Here is a 17,599-nt window from a genome sequence, read left to right as displayed (position 1 = left end):
TGGTCCAAAAGGGACAACTTTAGAATATTAAAAGCAATTGCTTAAAGGTATTGTTTTCAATATCTTCTAGGCCAATTTGCTTGGACTTATAAAGGAGTTAAGATCTAACCTATGGGTGCCTGAGGTCTCATTAGTGAGTCTATGCTCAGAAAGATAACCTTCGGTTATTTTTATTATAGAAGGGGAAACACAATCTTTAAAATGAAATCTCACCACTTCTTATCCTGTTAACCCTGCGATGGGGGAGAGTTCTTTCCACATGGCTGGTCCAGGTGTCAGTCATACTTAGGATTCTACAGCTTCTTGTTGGGTCCAGTCAACCCTCTTGAATGCATGATGACTTCAGTTTATGTACCATAGTGTCATATCTTGTTGGAGGGGTCCACCCTCTGATTCCTGTTGGACATGTGTCAAGTGCATACTCAGATTTCAGCTCGCAGAGGGGATCTCCACTGCAATATAAGCCCAGGGTTACTAGAACTCAAGTTAGCAGACCCTGGGGTTTGTTAACCTAGGGCTTGAGCGTATACTCTTATTTGTAACTCCAGGTTAGGAATTTTTGAACCCGGGTTCCAACCTGGAGCTCCAGCATCTACACTCCATTATGCATGCAGAAGTCCAACCACCCATATTCCAGACTTCCTAGCACCCTCCCAAAATGTGGCCACTTTAACCCTATGTTCATGGTGCAGTTGGAAAAAACGGGACTTTCCAGAGGACAAAGAAAGTTGGTCCGTAGGGCTTGAACCCTGGGTCATGACTTGGCTCAGGCTTGGACTATCCACACCTGGATGGAAGGGGGGGTTAGGCTAAAGCTGGAGTGTGAACCCTGGGCTTATGATGCAGTGTAGACATACTCTTAGTTTCTCTGTTGCTTCCATTGGTATCCAGTAGATGATTTTGATGTACAACAAATTTCTTTAATCCGATCTTTTTCTTATCGGAGGCTTTTTACATTTGATTAATTTCAAGGATTGTATTTCATTGTTAGACCCTACTATTAATTGGGATTCCCCCCTTTTAAGCAATTTCTCTTAATATTCCAAAGTTATACCCTGTTTTTTATATCTTCCATCATTCCTTCTGCCTTGAGTCAAACAATTAATACTTTTAGAATACAACAATTATTTACAGTGAAAACCAACAAAATCCCTTATCTTCTAAATTTGGAGGATATACTCCATATATTCTTTGGTTGTGCATAAGCATTTCACATTATTTATGACTTAAAATAGAACAAGAGATATCATCCACATACTGAAGTATGTAGATTTGACTCACAAAGCAAGCAAATGTGCACTTCTATTTTGGGGAGAAGGACAGATCGTGGTATATTTGATTTACAAGGAAAACCATGTATAGTTTGTAATTTAGGATAAAGACGTGTGGTTTGGATTTCTTGGGGTAACCGGCAGTTTGCCCAATTTGACCTTCAGTCTTACAGCCAGTCATATCTAGTTTGCTTAATTTGCTGGTATCCCACTCACAATGTGCAGTGGGCCACTTTGCGTAGTAAAGCAGGATGGTTTCTTGGAGGTCTGTTTAGAGGGTTTTAGCCATATGCAAATTATGAGAGATTCTTGCCTAGAGGATTAACAATACTCTTATTTAGCCATTTTTATTTCTGGTTTTGGAGAGATGAACTCCTGACTTTGGCTGATCTGTAGGTTCCTTAGACAAAGTATCTCACGTGATGCAAACCATTTTCTTATCTTCTTAGGTGGATTCTGTTTTGGGATAAACAGAAGTGGACAACTTTTCTAATTATTGAGAGCCAGAAGGAATCTGTAGTTATTAATCATTCAAGGCATATCTCTTCTATAGAACCTTACAACTGCATCTCTAACTTTTGACTGTGGAATCTACTCTTTTGTGTCCACTGCTTTTATGGTTGCACTACAACACATTTGTTTAATCTGTAATACTATTTTGTGTCTGTTTTCAGATACCAGTTCAGATTTGGCAGCTAAACTGAATCAGGAGCTAGAAACAACTGAACACCTGGATGCTAGTTTCACGGCTTATCTGCAATACTGTGGAATATTTCAAGATGCCATGGACCCAGTGAAAGAAAAAGAAACTATTTCACCACAACTGAAGGTAATATGTGGTAGGAAAGCCAGTGTACTAGGAATTGGTTGTGGTCTTTCACCTTAAACCAGAACACTAGGAAATATAAATTATATAAAGCAGTTAGCTATAAGTCAACTGCTCAGTTCATTACCCCATATATGTTCATTAATCATTTACCTCTTGAGCTGGCTGCAATAAGGTCGTTGGCCTCCTCCTCCCCATCTTTCTCCTTCCCCTGGCTCTCTCTAGGAGGAGGTCTACTGCTTTTTGTCTTGCCTTTCCATGGTGGCGTCACAGCTGCATTGACTGAAGTGGGGTGATGCCCCAACATGCTAGTCTGGTTTTGAGTCTCACTTCCTGGTGGTACAAGTGTCAGCTGGTAGCAGTGGGGAATGGTTTGCTCTCAGACTCCAGAGAAAGCTGGCTCACAGTATAAACGTCTCCTTAGATTTAGTGTGGTGCTTTCTTGGCTGCTTTGCTATCCTGATGGGGAAACCCCATAGCAAAGTGTTGTACCAGGGGCCCAGGGAGTGAAAACACCTCACAGATCCAGTTACTACCAAGGCAGGGGAAGGCTAGAGACAGGCTTGAGATAGCAAAGTCTGCCTGTTGCTCTAAAAAATGGCAGAAATACAGGCAGAAATCTGCGGCAGGAAATGTGCTAATTGATGACCATTTTCATTGTTGGAGGCATTAAAAATGATGGATGGAACTTGTGGGCAGGGTCTGGTGCCAGGGCACTAGCAATAGTACTCAACTGTCTCCAGTGCCTGCAGAGAGAGGGGAAGCATCCCATTGGTTGAGAGATGGGGGATAAGCAGTTCCTCAGCGAAGAGTGTAGGAGAGCTAGGAGCAATTATGGGAGACCCTCCATACATGGCTATACCCTAAGTTCATTCTGAAGGAGAAGTCAGAATTCCATCTGAACCAGGTCATCCACTTACTTGTCTTCTACCCAAAGCTACATGCCACTAGGGAGGACAGCAAATTCCACTCTCTGGATGCCTGAGTCTTGGCTTTCTACCTACAGAAGACAAAACCCTTCAGAAAATCCCAAAAACCATTTATCTCCTTTACCAAATGTACGAGAGGTGAAAGCTGTCTCCTCACACAGACTAAGTGGATTTCAGGCTCCATCCTGCTTTTCTATGAATTGGCAGTGACCCTCCCCCATGCTCGAGCATGGCCTCTGTAGCTTCACTGTGAGACATCCCTCTGCTAGAGGTCTGTAGAGCAACAACAGGAGGCTACATGTGTTCATTTGTGAGATGTTATGCCCTGGTGCAGGCTTTGACAGCAGATGCCTCCTTTGGCAGATCAGTCCTTCAATCAGTTTCTTGCACCCTCCTCCTTGATGAATACTTCTTGTGAGTCACCTCAAATGGAAAACACATAGGGACTATCACTCAAAGGAAGACTGGTTACTTACCTTGTACAGTAACTGGAGTTCATCAAGACTGTGATCCCTATCTGCATTCGACTAACTGCCCTCCTTGCCCTCTGCTTCAGATCCTTATCCTAAGATTCGTGATAGATGAGGAATTGGAGAGGCACTTGGTCCATTCTGCCCTGCTCCTTACACCTTTGGCTGGGAGGCCAAGGAGGAAAAGGGCACATCTAACACTGCTAATGAAAAGTCTTCCCGTCTCAGGCACATGGAGTCCATTGCACCTCAAGTGGAATTCACATAGGGACTACACATCTCAGACTTCAGTTACTATACAAGGGAAGTAGATTTCCCTTTCTCAAACAGAGGAAGTAGGTTATATGGAGCACACTATTGCCCACAGGCTCTCATGAAGCTAACTCACTGGATTGAAGTTTTGGTGTTTAAATACTCTCCTATATATAGATAGATAGATAGATAGATAGCGTGGGATTTCACCACAAGTCCAATGTTCTGCTTCTGTGCCTGAAAAGCAGTTCACTGTGCTTCTCTCTTTCTAATTCACTTTGGGGTAGGCCTCAGACCTGGCAGTCTGTTCCACCCTCCCCCTCCTAGCAGATCAAAGATTGATCCCCCTCAGCTGGGGACTCAGAAGGGAATAGGCAAGGATGTCTTGCCATCTATGGTTATGTGTATTTACCTCCTTGGACCTGTTCTGTTATTCAGAAGAGAGACTCACAGCTGCAGGAGCTTTTGTTGGTTCCTCAGTGGTAGTGGCCTGGGACGCACCGGAGGAGCTAGAGATTTAGATGCATATATTAATTGTTTTAAATATTTATGCTTATGAATTGCTTATATTAATGTTCCAAAAGTAAGTTGCAACTACAAATATCTCTATATCCAGGGTAGGATATTTCTAATTAAAATAACCTATAAAAGGATTTATTTTAAATTTCAAATGACCTTCCCTGGAATGAGACAAGGAAACATCTGTACATCATATAATAGTTTGGAGACAGGGAATTCATATTGAGAAAGATGTTTCCGCATGATAATTACACCGGAAATAATTACCGGTGTTCGGCTTGTTAAGGCTGTAAATGTTTTGGGGATGCTGTTTTTGTGTAATCTGTTAAATTAAGTCGAGACCATCGCATCTAGATTCATGACTCATTTCACTGGACCCCCTATTTAATGACAATAGGGGTTAATTGCATGACAACAGTTTTAATAATTTTTTGGTTTATTGCCAGAAATTTCTGTTGTATTTGAAATATTTGCCAAGTTTGTGCAGTTTTTCATCTCAGTCACATAAGCACATGGCATGCATTGCAGCAAAATGCACTAGTCTAGGCCATTAATATCTGTCGAAGCTGTACTAAGAGTACAGTTGCTAGTGGGTAGGAGGGACATTCGTGTTAGGTGTAGACACTATGCTGCCTGAAAATTATTGGAAAGTTGGCTGTTGCTTGTGTTAGCTGCCCTAGGGACAAAGTCTGAACTCACAATAGAGCTGTCAGCCAAGGAGGATTGGTTTGTTGAGACCAAGATCCCTGTTTCCCCCAAGGTGGGACAGCATTCCTACCACCCACCCACAGGTTCTGCATGTCCCTACGCCATCCTGAGCAGCAGGTACAGGAATCCATGCAAAGTGTTTCGAACTCCCATGTAAGAGAGGTTTCAGGGTTTGGTCCTTTGTAGGTAGTTTAGCAACTGGATTGTAGTAGCAGAGTGCCCAAGTCACCAAACTTTATAAATGTACTTGACAACTTTAATATGGTAACCAAGGGTTTGATATCTTCAAATTATACTTAAGGAAAATGTGCATGCGCCGTGTGACTTTCACAAGGTTTATAATACCAGGCAATATAAATTGGCGCTTGCAGGGTCTTTATTTGATAAATGTGTCAAACAGGGTGGATCTGTAACATTATGTAGAGATCATGTCTCAGATTTGTATATAACAAACTACTTGCCTTTACTTTCAGGGCCCTTATGACTAACTATTGTGTGTCTCATATGCTATTGAGATATCTACTCCTGCCTCCATTCTGCCTACAAAAAAATTGACAATTGTTAGGCAGCTGGTGTGCTATGACCACTGTCTTTCATGCTAACCGGCATTGTCTCATTGTTTCCTTGTGCCACCTTCGTCTGTATCCACCTGTTGTCTCTTGTTTTATATTTAGACTATAAGTTCTTCGGGACAGGCACGATCTTCTTGTCATGTGTTCGTACAGTGTCTGGTGCAGTGAGGTCTTGGTCCATGACTGGGCTTCTAGGTGCTACCACAATACCAACAATAGTACTTAAAATATTGGCTGGGTGAATGGGGCTCTATAAAAAGATGCATCTCTAGCTTCTAAGAGGTTGAGTAGATGAGACAATATTGTCCTTGACTTCTGTCTAGAAACTAAAATTTAAGATAAGATATTGTATTGTTTTAATTCATACTTAGTTTTTTTCACATAGGCATATATTTTACATGGCAACTTAGTGTCTTATTGCATATATTTAAAGAGGGTGAATATAAGAGAGCAAAATAAAGATTGATGTGAGAATCTTAACTTCTAATTTCCTTATCCCTAGGCCTTTGATGTTTTTAACTTCTATAACTTTTACATATTAAAAATACTAATACAAATATATTCTTCTTTGAGTGATGGTCCCTAAGTGTATTCCACACGTGGGTGCGCATGCGTGCCATGTACTTGAATCTGGAAATATTTCTTAGTCGTGTCCAATGACCCGCACATTCATGCGTTCCCCGTCAAGGGTATAACAGGTAGTGTGCGTTGATGCCTCTCCAGTCCCCTCTTACCACTACATGTCCTGAGTGGTAACAGGGGTTCCATCATGCTCTTAGCTTTGCTAAGAGAGTGATCTGCTTTGCCTTCATTGTATATAGCTGTATCATAGAATCATAGAAGATTAGGGTTGGATAGTGTCTGTGTTATTGTTTCTTCATAGATAGATAAGTTATGATAGTTTTCCCCCGTTGGGGAGAGTTCCCTCTCCCTCTTCTCTCCCCCTGGGATGATGCCCTGGGTTCTGGACTTTAAGATCTGTGCCTCTTGCCTGCGCTCATTCTCTGTGAGTGACAAGCACCAGTGTTGACTTTACTGCCTCGGTGAGGCACACATTGCGGCCCGCTGTGCCGTTTGCAAGTTGTTCACGCCCCAGAACCAGGAAGCTTGAGAGCTTTGCCTCTGCAGATACCTAATGGAGGAAGCCATGCACTTGAGAGAGCATTTGTATCTGGGACTGGCAGAATCACTGGTGCAGAGACGATCACCAGTGATGAGCGCTCCTCTGAGCACTTCCCAGGCCCTGGATCTGTTGGTACCAAAGATGATGGACAAGTCCTACCACGAGGATAAAAAAACATGGCCATGGGCATAAGAGCAGATCCCCATCACGGACTGCTCAGAAGCGCAGCGTTTCCTTCCTAAGTCGAGCCAGGTCAGATGAGAGATTGTGTGCTGGATCCGTGCACAAACTTCCCCAGGTAGAGGGTAACGCCAAATGCAAGTGGGATCCAGCAGTACCAATGGCTGCCCTGGTATCCATGCTGGCATTGTCACTGGCACGTACAGTGCCCGTCCCACCAGAGCTGCTGCCCCGCAGATGCCACCTGGCCCTTATGGTGTGTCCAGAGGTGTGTCAAGGACTCCAGGACGCCTTGAACCTTTGTAGTCAATGGAGGACCTCCTCCTCCCATATCCCCAGTCTTCTCTCCAGAGTGCCATACACCATCATCCTCCACTCTCTGGTGGACTAACCTCTGCTGCTGATGATGGAGAAGCCTGTCCTGTTGGTGCATTGCAGCCCTCTGGTACCGACGTTCCCCCCCCCATTGCCAGAACTGTCTTCAGAGTCTGAGGGGTTCTCAGAGCTGGAGCTCTCGTTTTCTCCTATGCCCTGTCGAAGTCCGAACTTGCAATCCAGGCTGCTTTACTGGTGCCCAGCCTATGATCCTGCAGTGGAGGCTTGGTACTGCTACCCCCGGGGCCCACCACTCCCCAGGGACCCTTCTTTTTGGCAGTACTGGGCGTGCTGGGATCCTTACCACAGCTGCTGGGCACCACTGCTGGCGTCGTATCACCTGTTCACCTAAGGGTGCCATCGGTCTACGAGGAGGAAGAGGACATGGAGCTGCTACCACCGGTTAGCATGGCTGCCTCCTGGTCACTGGACCAGACGCTTATTCCTCCTAGGGTGACCAGATGTCCCGATTTTATAGGGACAGTCCTGATTTTTGGGTCTTTTTCTTATATAGGCTCCTATTACTCCCCACCCCCGTTCCGATTTTTCACACTTGCTGTCTGGTCACCCTAATTCCTCCCTCGCTCTCCCCATTGGATGACCACTGTCAGTACTAGGACTTGCTCCAGAGGGTGGTGATGGCCCTGGGGATCCCGCTGTAGGGGATTTAGGACATACAGCATCAGCTCCTGGACATTCTCTAACCCCAGGGACTCTCTCGGGCAGCTCTCCCCATTATCGAGGCCATTCTGCAACCAGCGAGGATGGTATGGTACACTCCTGCCTCCTGTGCCCCCACACTGAAGAGAGCAGAGAGGAGGTACTTTGTCCCTGCTAAAGGGGCAGACATTTTGTTCTCTCTCCCATCCCAACTCTCTCATGGTCTATGCTGTGGTGGAGCAGGCACACCAGCACCAGCAGAAGTCTATTTCCATCCAGCCCTCTCCAAAAGGGCAGCAAAGAGGATGGGCCTGCTAAGCAGAAAAGTGTAGTCTTCAGCCGGACTGCAGTTCTGCATTGCCAGTTGCCAGGCTCTGCTAGCCAAATATGACTTCAATAATTACAACCGGCTAGGACAAGCTGCCACCAGACCACCAGCAGCAATTCCAGGTGATAGTAGACAAGGGGTCCCTGGTGGTCAAGGTGGGCTTCCAGGCTGCTCTTGACGTGGCTGACACGTCCTCTCAATCTCAGGCGTCCAGGGTCGTGGTTCACCGAATCTCTTGGCTACAATCGTCTAGATTTCCCCAGGAGGTCCAAAATACTGTCAAGGACCTCCCCTTTGAACACAAGTTGTTCCCTGAGAAGGTAGACAAATACCTTCATTCACTGAAGGACTCTTAGGCCTCTTGGCATCTCTCGTTGGCTCCCAGATGCAGACAGCAGAGGCAGCTGTTTTGTCCACCACCAGCAGGAGGTGCCACGTAGATGACACTGCTCACAACAACCACGCTTCCCTGCCTCCCCCATGATAACCTCCTTGACCATATCCCAGCAGCAGTCAAAACAGTGGTTTTGACATGCAGGTTGAGAATGGAGAACCTCCCCCGAAGCCACCCACAGCACTCTGTGTTGTCTTTGGGGGCTGTCTCGCCCTATTCACCCACAATTGGGGCCAGATCACTGCAGACAGTTGGGTACTGAAGATCATCCATCATGGATAAGCCATAGAATTCCTCTTGTTTTTGTCTCATTCTCCACACCCCGAACTTCCCCAGGACCCATCCCACCAATGTATTCTCTGTCCTGTACTACCTTCTCACCCTCAGAACATCTGGCCTAGCCCTCAGTTCTATATGGGTGCACCTAGCAGCAATCAGTGCCTTTCTTCCCCCTGTGGATGGTCCTTCCATGTTTACGCACCCCACCACCATCTATTTCATGAAGGATTTACTCAACACCTTTCCACCAGTACTGAAGCCCACACCATGTGGGACCTTAATCTCGTCCTTTCCGAAACCACCCTTTGAACCATTGGCAACGTGCTCCCTCTCCCACCTCTCAATGAAAGTGGCATTCCTGGTAGCCATAACTTCAGCCAGGTGTGTCAGTGACCTGGTAGCCATGATGGCAGACCCCCTCCCCCCCCACACACACACCACATTCCACAAGAACAAGGTGTCCCTTCAGCTCCATCCTAATTTCTTCCCAAAGGTTGTGTCGGAATTCCAACTGAACCAGTGTGTCCACCTACTTGATTTCTGCCCCAAACCGCACACCTCCCATGCTAACAGGGTCCTACGCTCCCTCCATGTCTGTCGTATGCTGGCTTTCTACTTTCACAAGACTCAATTGCTGAAGCTCTTCTTGGCCATTGCCAAATGGTCCAAGGGTCAAGCCCTCTCCTCCCAATGAATCTCCAAATGAGTCTCAGTGTGCATCCGAGAATGCTACAACCAATCCGCCGTACCCCCACTTGATAGAGTTACCACTCACTTTATGTGAGCACAAGCTGCCATATCAGCCTCACTAGCAGATGTGTCTCGGCAAGACATCTGTCGTGCAGCCACCTGGCACTCCATCCACCCCTTCACAATGCACGATGTCATCGCACAAGTGGCAGCTACAGACACAGCAGCTACAGACACAGCAGTTGGCCAGGCTGTTCTGATGACTGCCCTTCAGTTGGCATCCTTGCACCCACCTCTGCTCTTATCACTGCTCGCGAGTCACCTACGTGTAGAATACACATTGGGACCATCACTCGAAGAAGAAGACGAGGAGGTTCCTTGCTTGTGTAAGTGGAGGTTCTTCGAAATGTGTGTCCCTATCCGTATCCCTATCCATATTTCACTACCCACCCTCCATCCTCTCTGCTTCGGACTACATTCTAGGACAGTAAGAGAGAGATTGGAGAGGCGTTGACCCACACTATCTATAATACCCTTGGCTGGGAGCCCGAGGGGACACCACGCACATGCTGGTTAATGGGCATTGGTGTATGGTGGTCATGTACACCCATGTGTGGAATATACATAGGGACCACACATCTCAAAAAAACCTCCAGTTACAGGTGAGTAACCTCCTCTTCTTAACTTACAATCTATATTATATTTTTTTCTGTTTCATCTCTGTGTTTTTGTTTAAAGTTAATAGTGCAGACAGCTCCTTCTGCTAGAAAACACTCTGAATATAAGATCATGTTTTTATGTTTAAACTTAATTTGCAGAAACATGAATTGCAAAATGTTTTCTGGATCTTTTAGCATTTTAAATTCTGTTGGTACTATAACATCAGTTTATACAAAATGTTTTGTCCCTTTTCAGTCTGTGCTGAAGATGGTGTACGAGGACAGCCGCAGAATACTGGCTTTGTCAGAACATCCCTTTCCTCTTAGTGATCAAAAAAGCATTCAGCAGTCTGCTGCAGCCGAGGGATGGCGAAAAGAAGGACTAACCTTGCTGGATGCAATACAGTCATTGAAGGATTACCTTAGCAAAGTGGAAGATAGAGGAGACAAGGTATCCAGGATAAAGTGTGTTGTACCTCCCTTAAAATACCTGTTTTTTTGTATAGATGCTAATAAATTTACACTCTTCCTGTAGGAATCTTCAGATATTTGTTTTGACTGGCGAGGAGAACTCCTCCAGGCAGTTCAGTGTGTGCTAGAGAAGGAGCGGAATATGTTTCAAGTTGACTTGCAGTCACACCTTTGCAATCCTGGTTCTGGGGATGAAGGTTCATTAGTGGAAAAACTGGAGCATATTGTGAAACGACAAGTAAGACCTCCTTGGAGTATTAACACTTACAGATCAGCCACTTTCTTTCCCTGGGTTTGGAGGCCATGTTTGTGGGCATAATGCACGAATGCTTCCTTCGTTTTCCAGTTTCATCTCTTATGTTCTTAAATCTAGTACTGCAATCTAAATAAGTTAAGAGCAATGTGTTTTTATACAGGCTTTGTTTTGGCTCCCGTTTTTCTCTACATTTCATTGAGATCTACTGACTGTAGTGTTTATCAGCCAATCAGTTGGTCTTCAGGAGATTGTGATTGTGGGAAGGAGGTGCTTCACATGAAAGCAGACATCATCTACTTCTAGCTATACAAATGTTCCCTTGGCAAAATTCATAGCTGAATTAGTCCTGATGTGATTTTGGATAACTTCACGCTAATAGGTTAGCATCAGGCCAGAGAGTTTGCAATAACTATCACCCTATTAGGGAAACCAATAAAGTGCATTCTTTTACTTAATTAAATATTTGAGAGTTAATAAAATGGGGTATGAGTTTGATCATCTTAAATTACTTTTCTTCATTGTTTCAATAAAATTTGACCTACTATGTAGGGGAGCATGACCTGTGGGAATCTAGGATTTATGTTGTGGGAAGAATTGGACTATGCTTGGGAATTTAATATTACTTACAAGTTACGGTCTTTTTGTTTCCCCATTCCATCCCCCTAATGTCTGCAATGGGCTTGGTCTATTTTCAGGAAGAACAGCAGCAGATAGTTTTAGAGCACCTTCTGTCTTCTGATAGGAACAGCTTACTTTCTGAAATACAGGACCTTCGAGCTCAGCTACGAATGACACATCTTCAAAACCAGGAGAAGCTGCAGCAGCTACAGGAAACTCTTACGAATGCAGAGGATCATGGAAGTAAACAAGAACACCAACTTCGGAGGAAGGGTAGCACCTAGGAAACACTTACCATCTGTTCTTCCACTCTCACTCACACCAAAAAAAAAAAAAAAGAGGGAGGGGAGAGGGGGAAAGTGCAGTAAAAATGATGAGAAATGAATTCTGACATCAGATATCATTTTGTGAACTCATTAGGGTTTCTTGTGGGGATGGGAGTGCAGATTGTCAAAATAGCAGTGGTTCAGAAAAGGCTGTATTTGAAAAGTTTAAAATAGAGGTGAATTATCTTTGGTTTATCTTATGCAAAGATGAAGTTGGGGGGCGACTTCAATGTCAAGGAATGTATGAAGGTAGAAAACTTAAGAATAGAGAGCAACAACTAGGGGTTTTCAGAAAAATCTCCATATTGGTGTGTATATTGGTAAATGGAAATGTTAATAAGTGGGTTATAGAAGCAGTAGATAAGTGGCTGCTTGCAATTATTGTTTTATCAAAATAGTTAAAAGCCAAAGAGGAGCCAGTTCTCTGATGAACCAATCAAAGCCAAAAAGAATGAGAAAGCTGAGTGAGAGACTAACAGTAAAACAGAAGTTGTATAATCCTTTAAATGTTTTTTATTTAAACTATGTTTGAAAAGTTGAGTTATTTATTAGCAGACGATCAGGAAGAACAGTAGTAGCCATGGTCCACATATTTGTCTGTACTTTTAAACCCATATAATTGGGAACAGAGTTGTTAAATATATTATAATACAAATGGACTTTGTTTGTTTTCCCAGTTGAATTATTAGACTATAAACTTCAGCAGGAAAAAACCATAGCTAATGACTTGCAGAACTCTCTGAGTGAGGAACAGGAGAGGGCCTCTGAGATGCATGAACTCCTGAAGCAGGAGCAATCTGCAGTATCGGACTTGAAATCAGAGCTTTATGAAAGCAAAGAAGAGAATGAAAGTCTACAAAAATCCCTGCAAAAGCTTCAGAGGGAAATAAACCAGCTTCGGTAAGGAGTACTTTTTTGAGAGCTACATTAACAATCTGTAGTGAACTTGTGTTGGTTAAATCCAGAAATGGATTGGAATCCTCTGACATGCAAGGGGAATGAAGAAATGGTAACTTCTGCCAATCTGTACAGAAGTAGAGTTTAATGAAATAATTTACTTTGAATGTTTACTGGCTGCTAATTTGTTGTTGTTTTTTGCTCAGTGGTGCAAACTTGAAAGTTTTACTGACAAGGTTGGGAGTTGCAGCTGATGATACAATGTCTCTGCCCATACAATGTGTATCTTGGTGAGACTAGAATTCCTTCTAAGCCCTGACCTTGCTGGCCTTCTACTTCGCCTCTGATACTACTTCCAGCTCTTATTCATTCCTTCCCCAATGGCCTTAGTCTGTCTGATAGAGCCAGGCAACTTCCCTTGGCAAAGTTAGTGGCCTGGTCATTATGGTTGGGCCTGTTTTCTCTCTCCCCTGTAGTCCTAGTGCACACTAGTGGATTTTTTCCTCCCATATAGCACCGGGGTTCCTCTGCCACAAGGAAAGATAGCTTATCTTATTTATCAACAGCTGCTATAATTTCTAGTTCTGCTGAGGATAGCTGACTGCTCCCTTTTCAGAAGTTAAAATAGGAAGGGGGTTAACTTTAAAGGCACAACTAAAGAGCAAAAATTAAAAAGATAGAAGAGACAGTAAGCCAACTAACAAAATTATAAAATGTATCCCACTTGTGTTGTGAGTGGAGTCGCAAAGTGACTTAATTGCTCCTGCTTCTTTGGAAAGAAAGGTTAAAAAGACTGAAGAAAAGATTTCTTTCCAAAACAATAATATTTAAAAACAAAAAGGATGATCCATTCTGAACTGAGCTAAAAGTGTTATTTGTAACTTTGCTGAATGTTGCAGTTCTGAACTGGAAAATAAAGAAAAAGATCTGACAGTTGCACTCCAAGACCTACAGAATGAACATTCGAAAGAAAAAGAGTTACGAAATATGTTTGAAGAACAACACCTTCAGCATAAGCTAAGAGAGGATGAAAAGACAAAAGCATTAGAGGTAACATGCTGCATGTTAATGAGATCCTCAGAGCTAATCTCATAAGTAGACTGACTTGCATTAACAAAATGTCTGTTGCACTTCTTTCCCTACACAGAGTTTTTTCCTATTTTTTAATCTCTGATAACCCTTTTCTTCTCTTGTTTGTTCAATCCCAGTGATTCTGGAGGACTTGCTCAAAATTGAAAGTTTTAAAATGTCATTTTTAATTGCACCCACATCCATGTTCCCTCTTTTACAAAAAACAAGCAACTTCTTGTCCCTTTTTTGTTGTTTTAAGAGAGACTTGTATTTAAGATAGTTTTCTACTTCCACTTGATCCTGCCATAAAGTTTCATTTCACAATTTGTAACTGCTTCCAAAGTTCCTTAACAAGCATGATGTGTACTGTAGACACATACTGCATGATCATTTAGGATTATGAGTAGAAAGCACTCTCAGATGTTGGCTGAGAATCAAGTAATTGGAAAGTTTCCAATAGAATACATATTACCCAGGTCAGCTGAACTGCTTTTTGTTTCTGTTCTCTTTTTTCTGAGTTAAATTTAAAATAATCAGTAATTTTTATTATATCAAGTTATGAATCAGTCCATGTTCAAGAATGCCACCTTGGCTAAATAGCAGAGTCAGGGAGGCCAGTAGAGGGAAAAAGACAATCTTCAAAATTTGAAGTCAAATCTTAGTGAGGCTACTAGGAAGGTGCACATACTGGCAGTTAAGTGTAATAAGACAGGCCAAGAAAGAATTTGCTAAGGATGCAAAAACAAAACAAAAAATATTTTTTTGGGGTGGAGGGATAGCTCAGTGGTTTGCGCATTGGCCTGCTAAAGCCAGCGTTGTGAGTTCAATCCTTGAGGAGGCCCTTTAGGGATCTGGGGGGGAAAAAATCTGTCTGGGGATTGGTCCTGCTTTGAGCAGGGGATTGGACTAGCTGACCTCCTGAGGTCCCTTCCAATCCTGATATTCTATGATTCTACCTAAAAAAACAAAAATAAATTTGCAGTCTAATTCTAACTTAAACAGACTAAGCAAGATTTGAATGAAGCAGTGTCTCACCCTAACAGATGGTACAAGCAGGTTACAGTTCCTCAGTACACAGACTGGACTACCTTACAGCCTGGGTCCACTCTTCCCCAGTTCAGAGTCTTCCAGATGTTGAGATTGGGGGAGAGGCCAAGTGATGATGTCACTGTTTCTCATTTTATACCTTCTTTCAGCTGCTATTAACATCCATGCTGTGACATGGGGCTCATTCACCTGCACCTCTACCAATGTGATATATGCCATCATGTGCCAGCAATGCCCCTCTGCCATGTACATTGGCCAAACCAGGCAGTCTCTACGCAAAAGAATAAATGGACACAAATCTGACATCAGGAATCATAACATTCAAAAACCAGTAGGAGAACACTTCAACCTCTCTGGCCATTCAGTAACAGATTTAAAGGTGGCAATTTTGCAACAGAAAAGCTTCAAAAACAGACTCCAAAGAGAAGCTGCTGAACTTGAATTGATATGCAAACTAGATACTATCAATTTAGGCTTAAATAGAGACTGGGAATGGCCGAGCCATTATACACATTGAATCTATTTCCCCCATGTTAAGTATCCTCACAGCTTCTTGTCAAACTGTCTTAAATGGGCTATCTTGATTATCACTACAAAAGTTTTTTTTCTCCTGCTGACAACAGTTCATCTTAATTAATTAGCCTCTTAGAGTTGGTTGGGCAACTCCCACCTTTTCATGTTCTCTGTATGTATATATATCTCCTCACTATATGTTCCATTCTATGTATCCGAAGAAGTGGGCTGCAGCCCACAAAAGCTTATGCTCAGATAAATTTGTTAGTCTCTAAGGTGCCACAAGTACTCCTGTTCTGTTCTTTTTGCGGATACAGACTAACACGGCTGCTACTCTGAAAAAAGTTTCATATGGAGACCCTGGCCTCTAAGGTGTCATTTCTGTCCTGGGTGGGCTTCTTCACGTCAGTTGATCTAGCAGATGCATATCTCCATATCCTCATGAGACCATGCTACCACAGACTACAGAGGTTCACCCATGGCAGGAAACATTATGAGTACCAAACACTCTTGTTTGGCCTGTCTTTGGCCTCCAGGGTTTTCACAAAGATGGTGGTGATGGTAATAGCGAGATTCAGTTTGCCGAGAAATCATCTGTACCAGTTCCTGGACTACATTCTGATCAGAGGGCCATTGCAGTCAGCAACGTTTGGGTGGCATCTCAGATGTTGAATCTCCTCCAGGCAAACAGTTTCATCATCAGTGCCAAGAAGAGTTCTCTGGTTCCATCCAGGATTTTATTTTCTTGCTCCAGGGCTGCAGAAGGCCTACCATAGCACTATGTCTCCAACTGGTAGGACTCCTGGTGTCTTGCATAGGTATCACTGCATGGGCTCAATCACACATCAGAAGTCTTCAAGCCTTCATACTAAAGTTGTGGGACCATTCCCTGGAACACAGGTGTTCAACTTCTTACAATGGTGGTCTACCCACAACAGTGTCCGCAGAGGCATGCCCATCTGCCTTCCAGAACCTTTAGTCCTCCCAACCAATGCCAGCGTGGAGGGCTGGGGAGCTCACTTGACCCAAACAGCCCAGAGCCTCAGGAACAAGGAGGAAAACGTCACAGCATAAACGTCCTAGAGCTGAGAGAAGTCAAACTAGCTCTGCAAAGGTTCCAGCCCACCCTAAGGGAGAAACACATCATGGTTCAATCAGACAATGCAACTAGAGTCTAAGGGGGAGCAAGTAATCCTGCAATACACATGGAAGCAATGGAAATGAAGAACAGTTCCTCCTTTCCTTCGGAGCAATCCACATCAAAGGTGACCTGAACCAAAAGGCGAAGTGGCTCAACAGGTGCAAGGTCAGCAACTCTGAGTGGTGCCTGAATCAGGAGGTTTTTGACCTCGTTCACACATTCAGCCTCCTTTCAGCCGACCTGTTTGTAAATCATATGAACAAAACGAGGCTGAAATACTTCATAAGTGAGGCAAACCCCATATCCATGGGGATAGATGCCTAATCGTACAGTTGGCTGCAGGGCATACTTTATGAATTTCCACCATTTCCACTACTGGGGAAGGTGGTCCTGAAAATAAAACAAGAACAGGCAATGGTAATACTGATAACTCCTCATTGGCTGACAAGAACCAAGGTCTCTGACCAGATAGAGCTGACATTGGAGCCCCGCACTCCAGCTTCCATGGAGACCGGACATCCTCCTGCAAGGTCCTTTTCCTTCATCCAAACCCCAAATGGTGTCAGTTTCAACTAACAGCCTGGCTATTGAAAGGGAGGTACTAGAAGGTCTGTCTGTCTTGCATGGTCATTAAGACATTGCTATCTAGGAGAGTATCAGCACTAAAACCATAATTCGCTATTGGCACCAGTTGTTGAATCTGGATCAAAGAGCACAATGCAAATCCCAGAAATTTGGGAATTCCAGCCATTCTGGACTTTTTGCAAGAAAGTGTAGACAGAGGCCTTCCACCAGTACCATTGCACATCCGGCATCCGCTCTGAGGATACATCTGTGATGGGTCCTCCCTGGGGTACCACCTGGAACTGAGGTACAGCTGAGCCCTCTGTCTCACCAACCTGGGTTCCCGCTTGCACTGACATTGTGACAAGCTGCAAAGTCCTCCAAGCTTGCACTCACACCAACATTCACAGGCAGGGGCTACACCGAGCTGTGTTCATGAATGCTCTGGCCAGCCACTCAT

At 43.8% G+C, this 17,599-nt stretch overlaps 1 protein-coding gene across 1 annotated transcript in view; it reads left to right on the top strand.

Moving 5' to 3' along the window:
• PCNT (pericentrin) overlaps nucleotides 1-17,599 on the top strand; it is a 251,434-nt gene that overhangs the window by 200,319 nt on the left and 33,516 nt on the right. The window contains exons 41-46 of the mRNA XM_065413237.1: nucleotides 1,946-2,100; nucleotides 10,492-10,686; nucleotides 10,771-10,944; nucleotides 11,658-11,853; nucleotides 12,584-12,806; nucleotides 13,703-13,853. Of these exons, the coding sequence (XP_065269309.1) occupies nucleotides 1,946-2,100; nucleotides 10,492-10,686; nucleotides 10,771-10,944; nucleotides 11,658-11,853; nucleotides 12,584-12,806; nucleotides 13,703-13,853 (1,094 nt within the window). The remainder of the gene's footprint in view (nucleotides 1-1,945; nucleotides 2,101-10,491; nucleotides 10,687-10,770; nucleotides 10,945-11,657; nucleotides 11,854-12,583; nucleotides 12,807-13,702; nucleotides 13,854-17,599) is intronic.

Source organism: Emys orbicularis, chromosome 11 (genome assembly GCF_028017835.1).
Source record: "Emys orbicularis isolate rEmyOrb1 chromosome 11, rEmyOrb1.hap1, whole genome shotgun sequence".
Lineage (NCBI taxonomy): Eukaryota > Metazoa > Chordata > Testudines > Emydidae > Emys > Emys orbicularis.
This window is presented reverse-complemented; position numbering and strand designations above follow the sequence as displayed.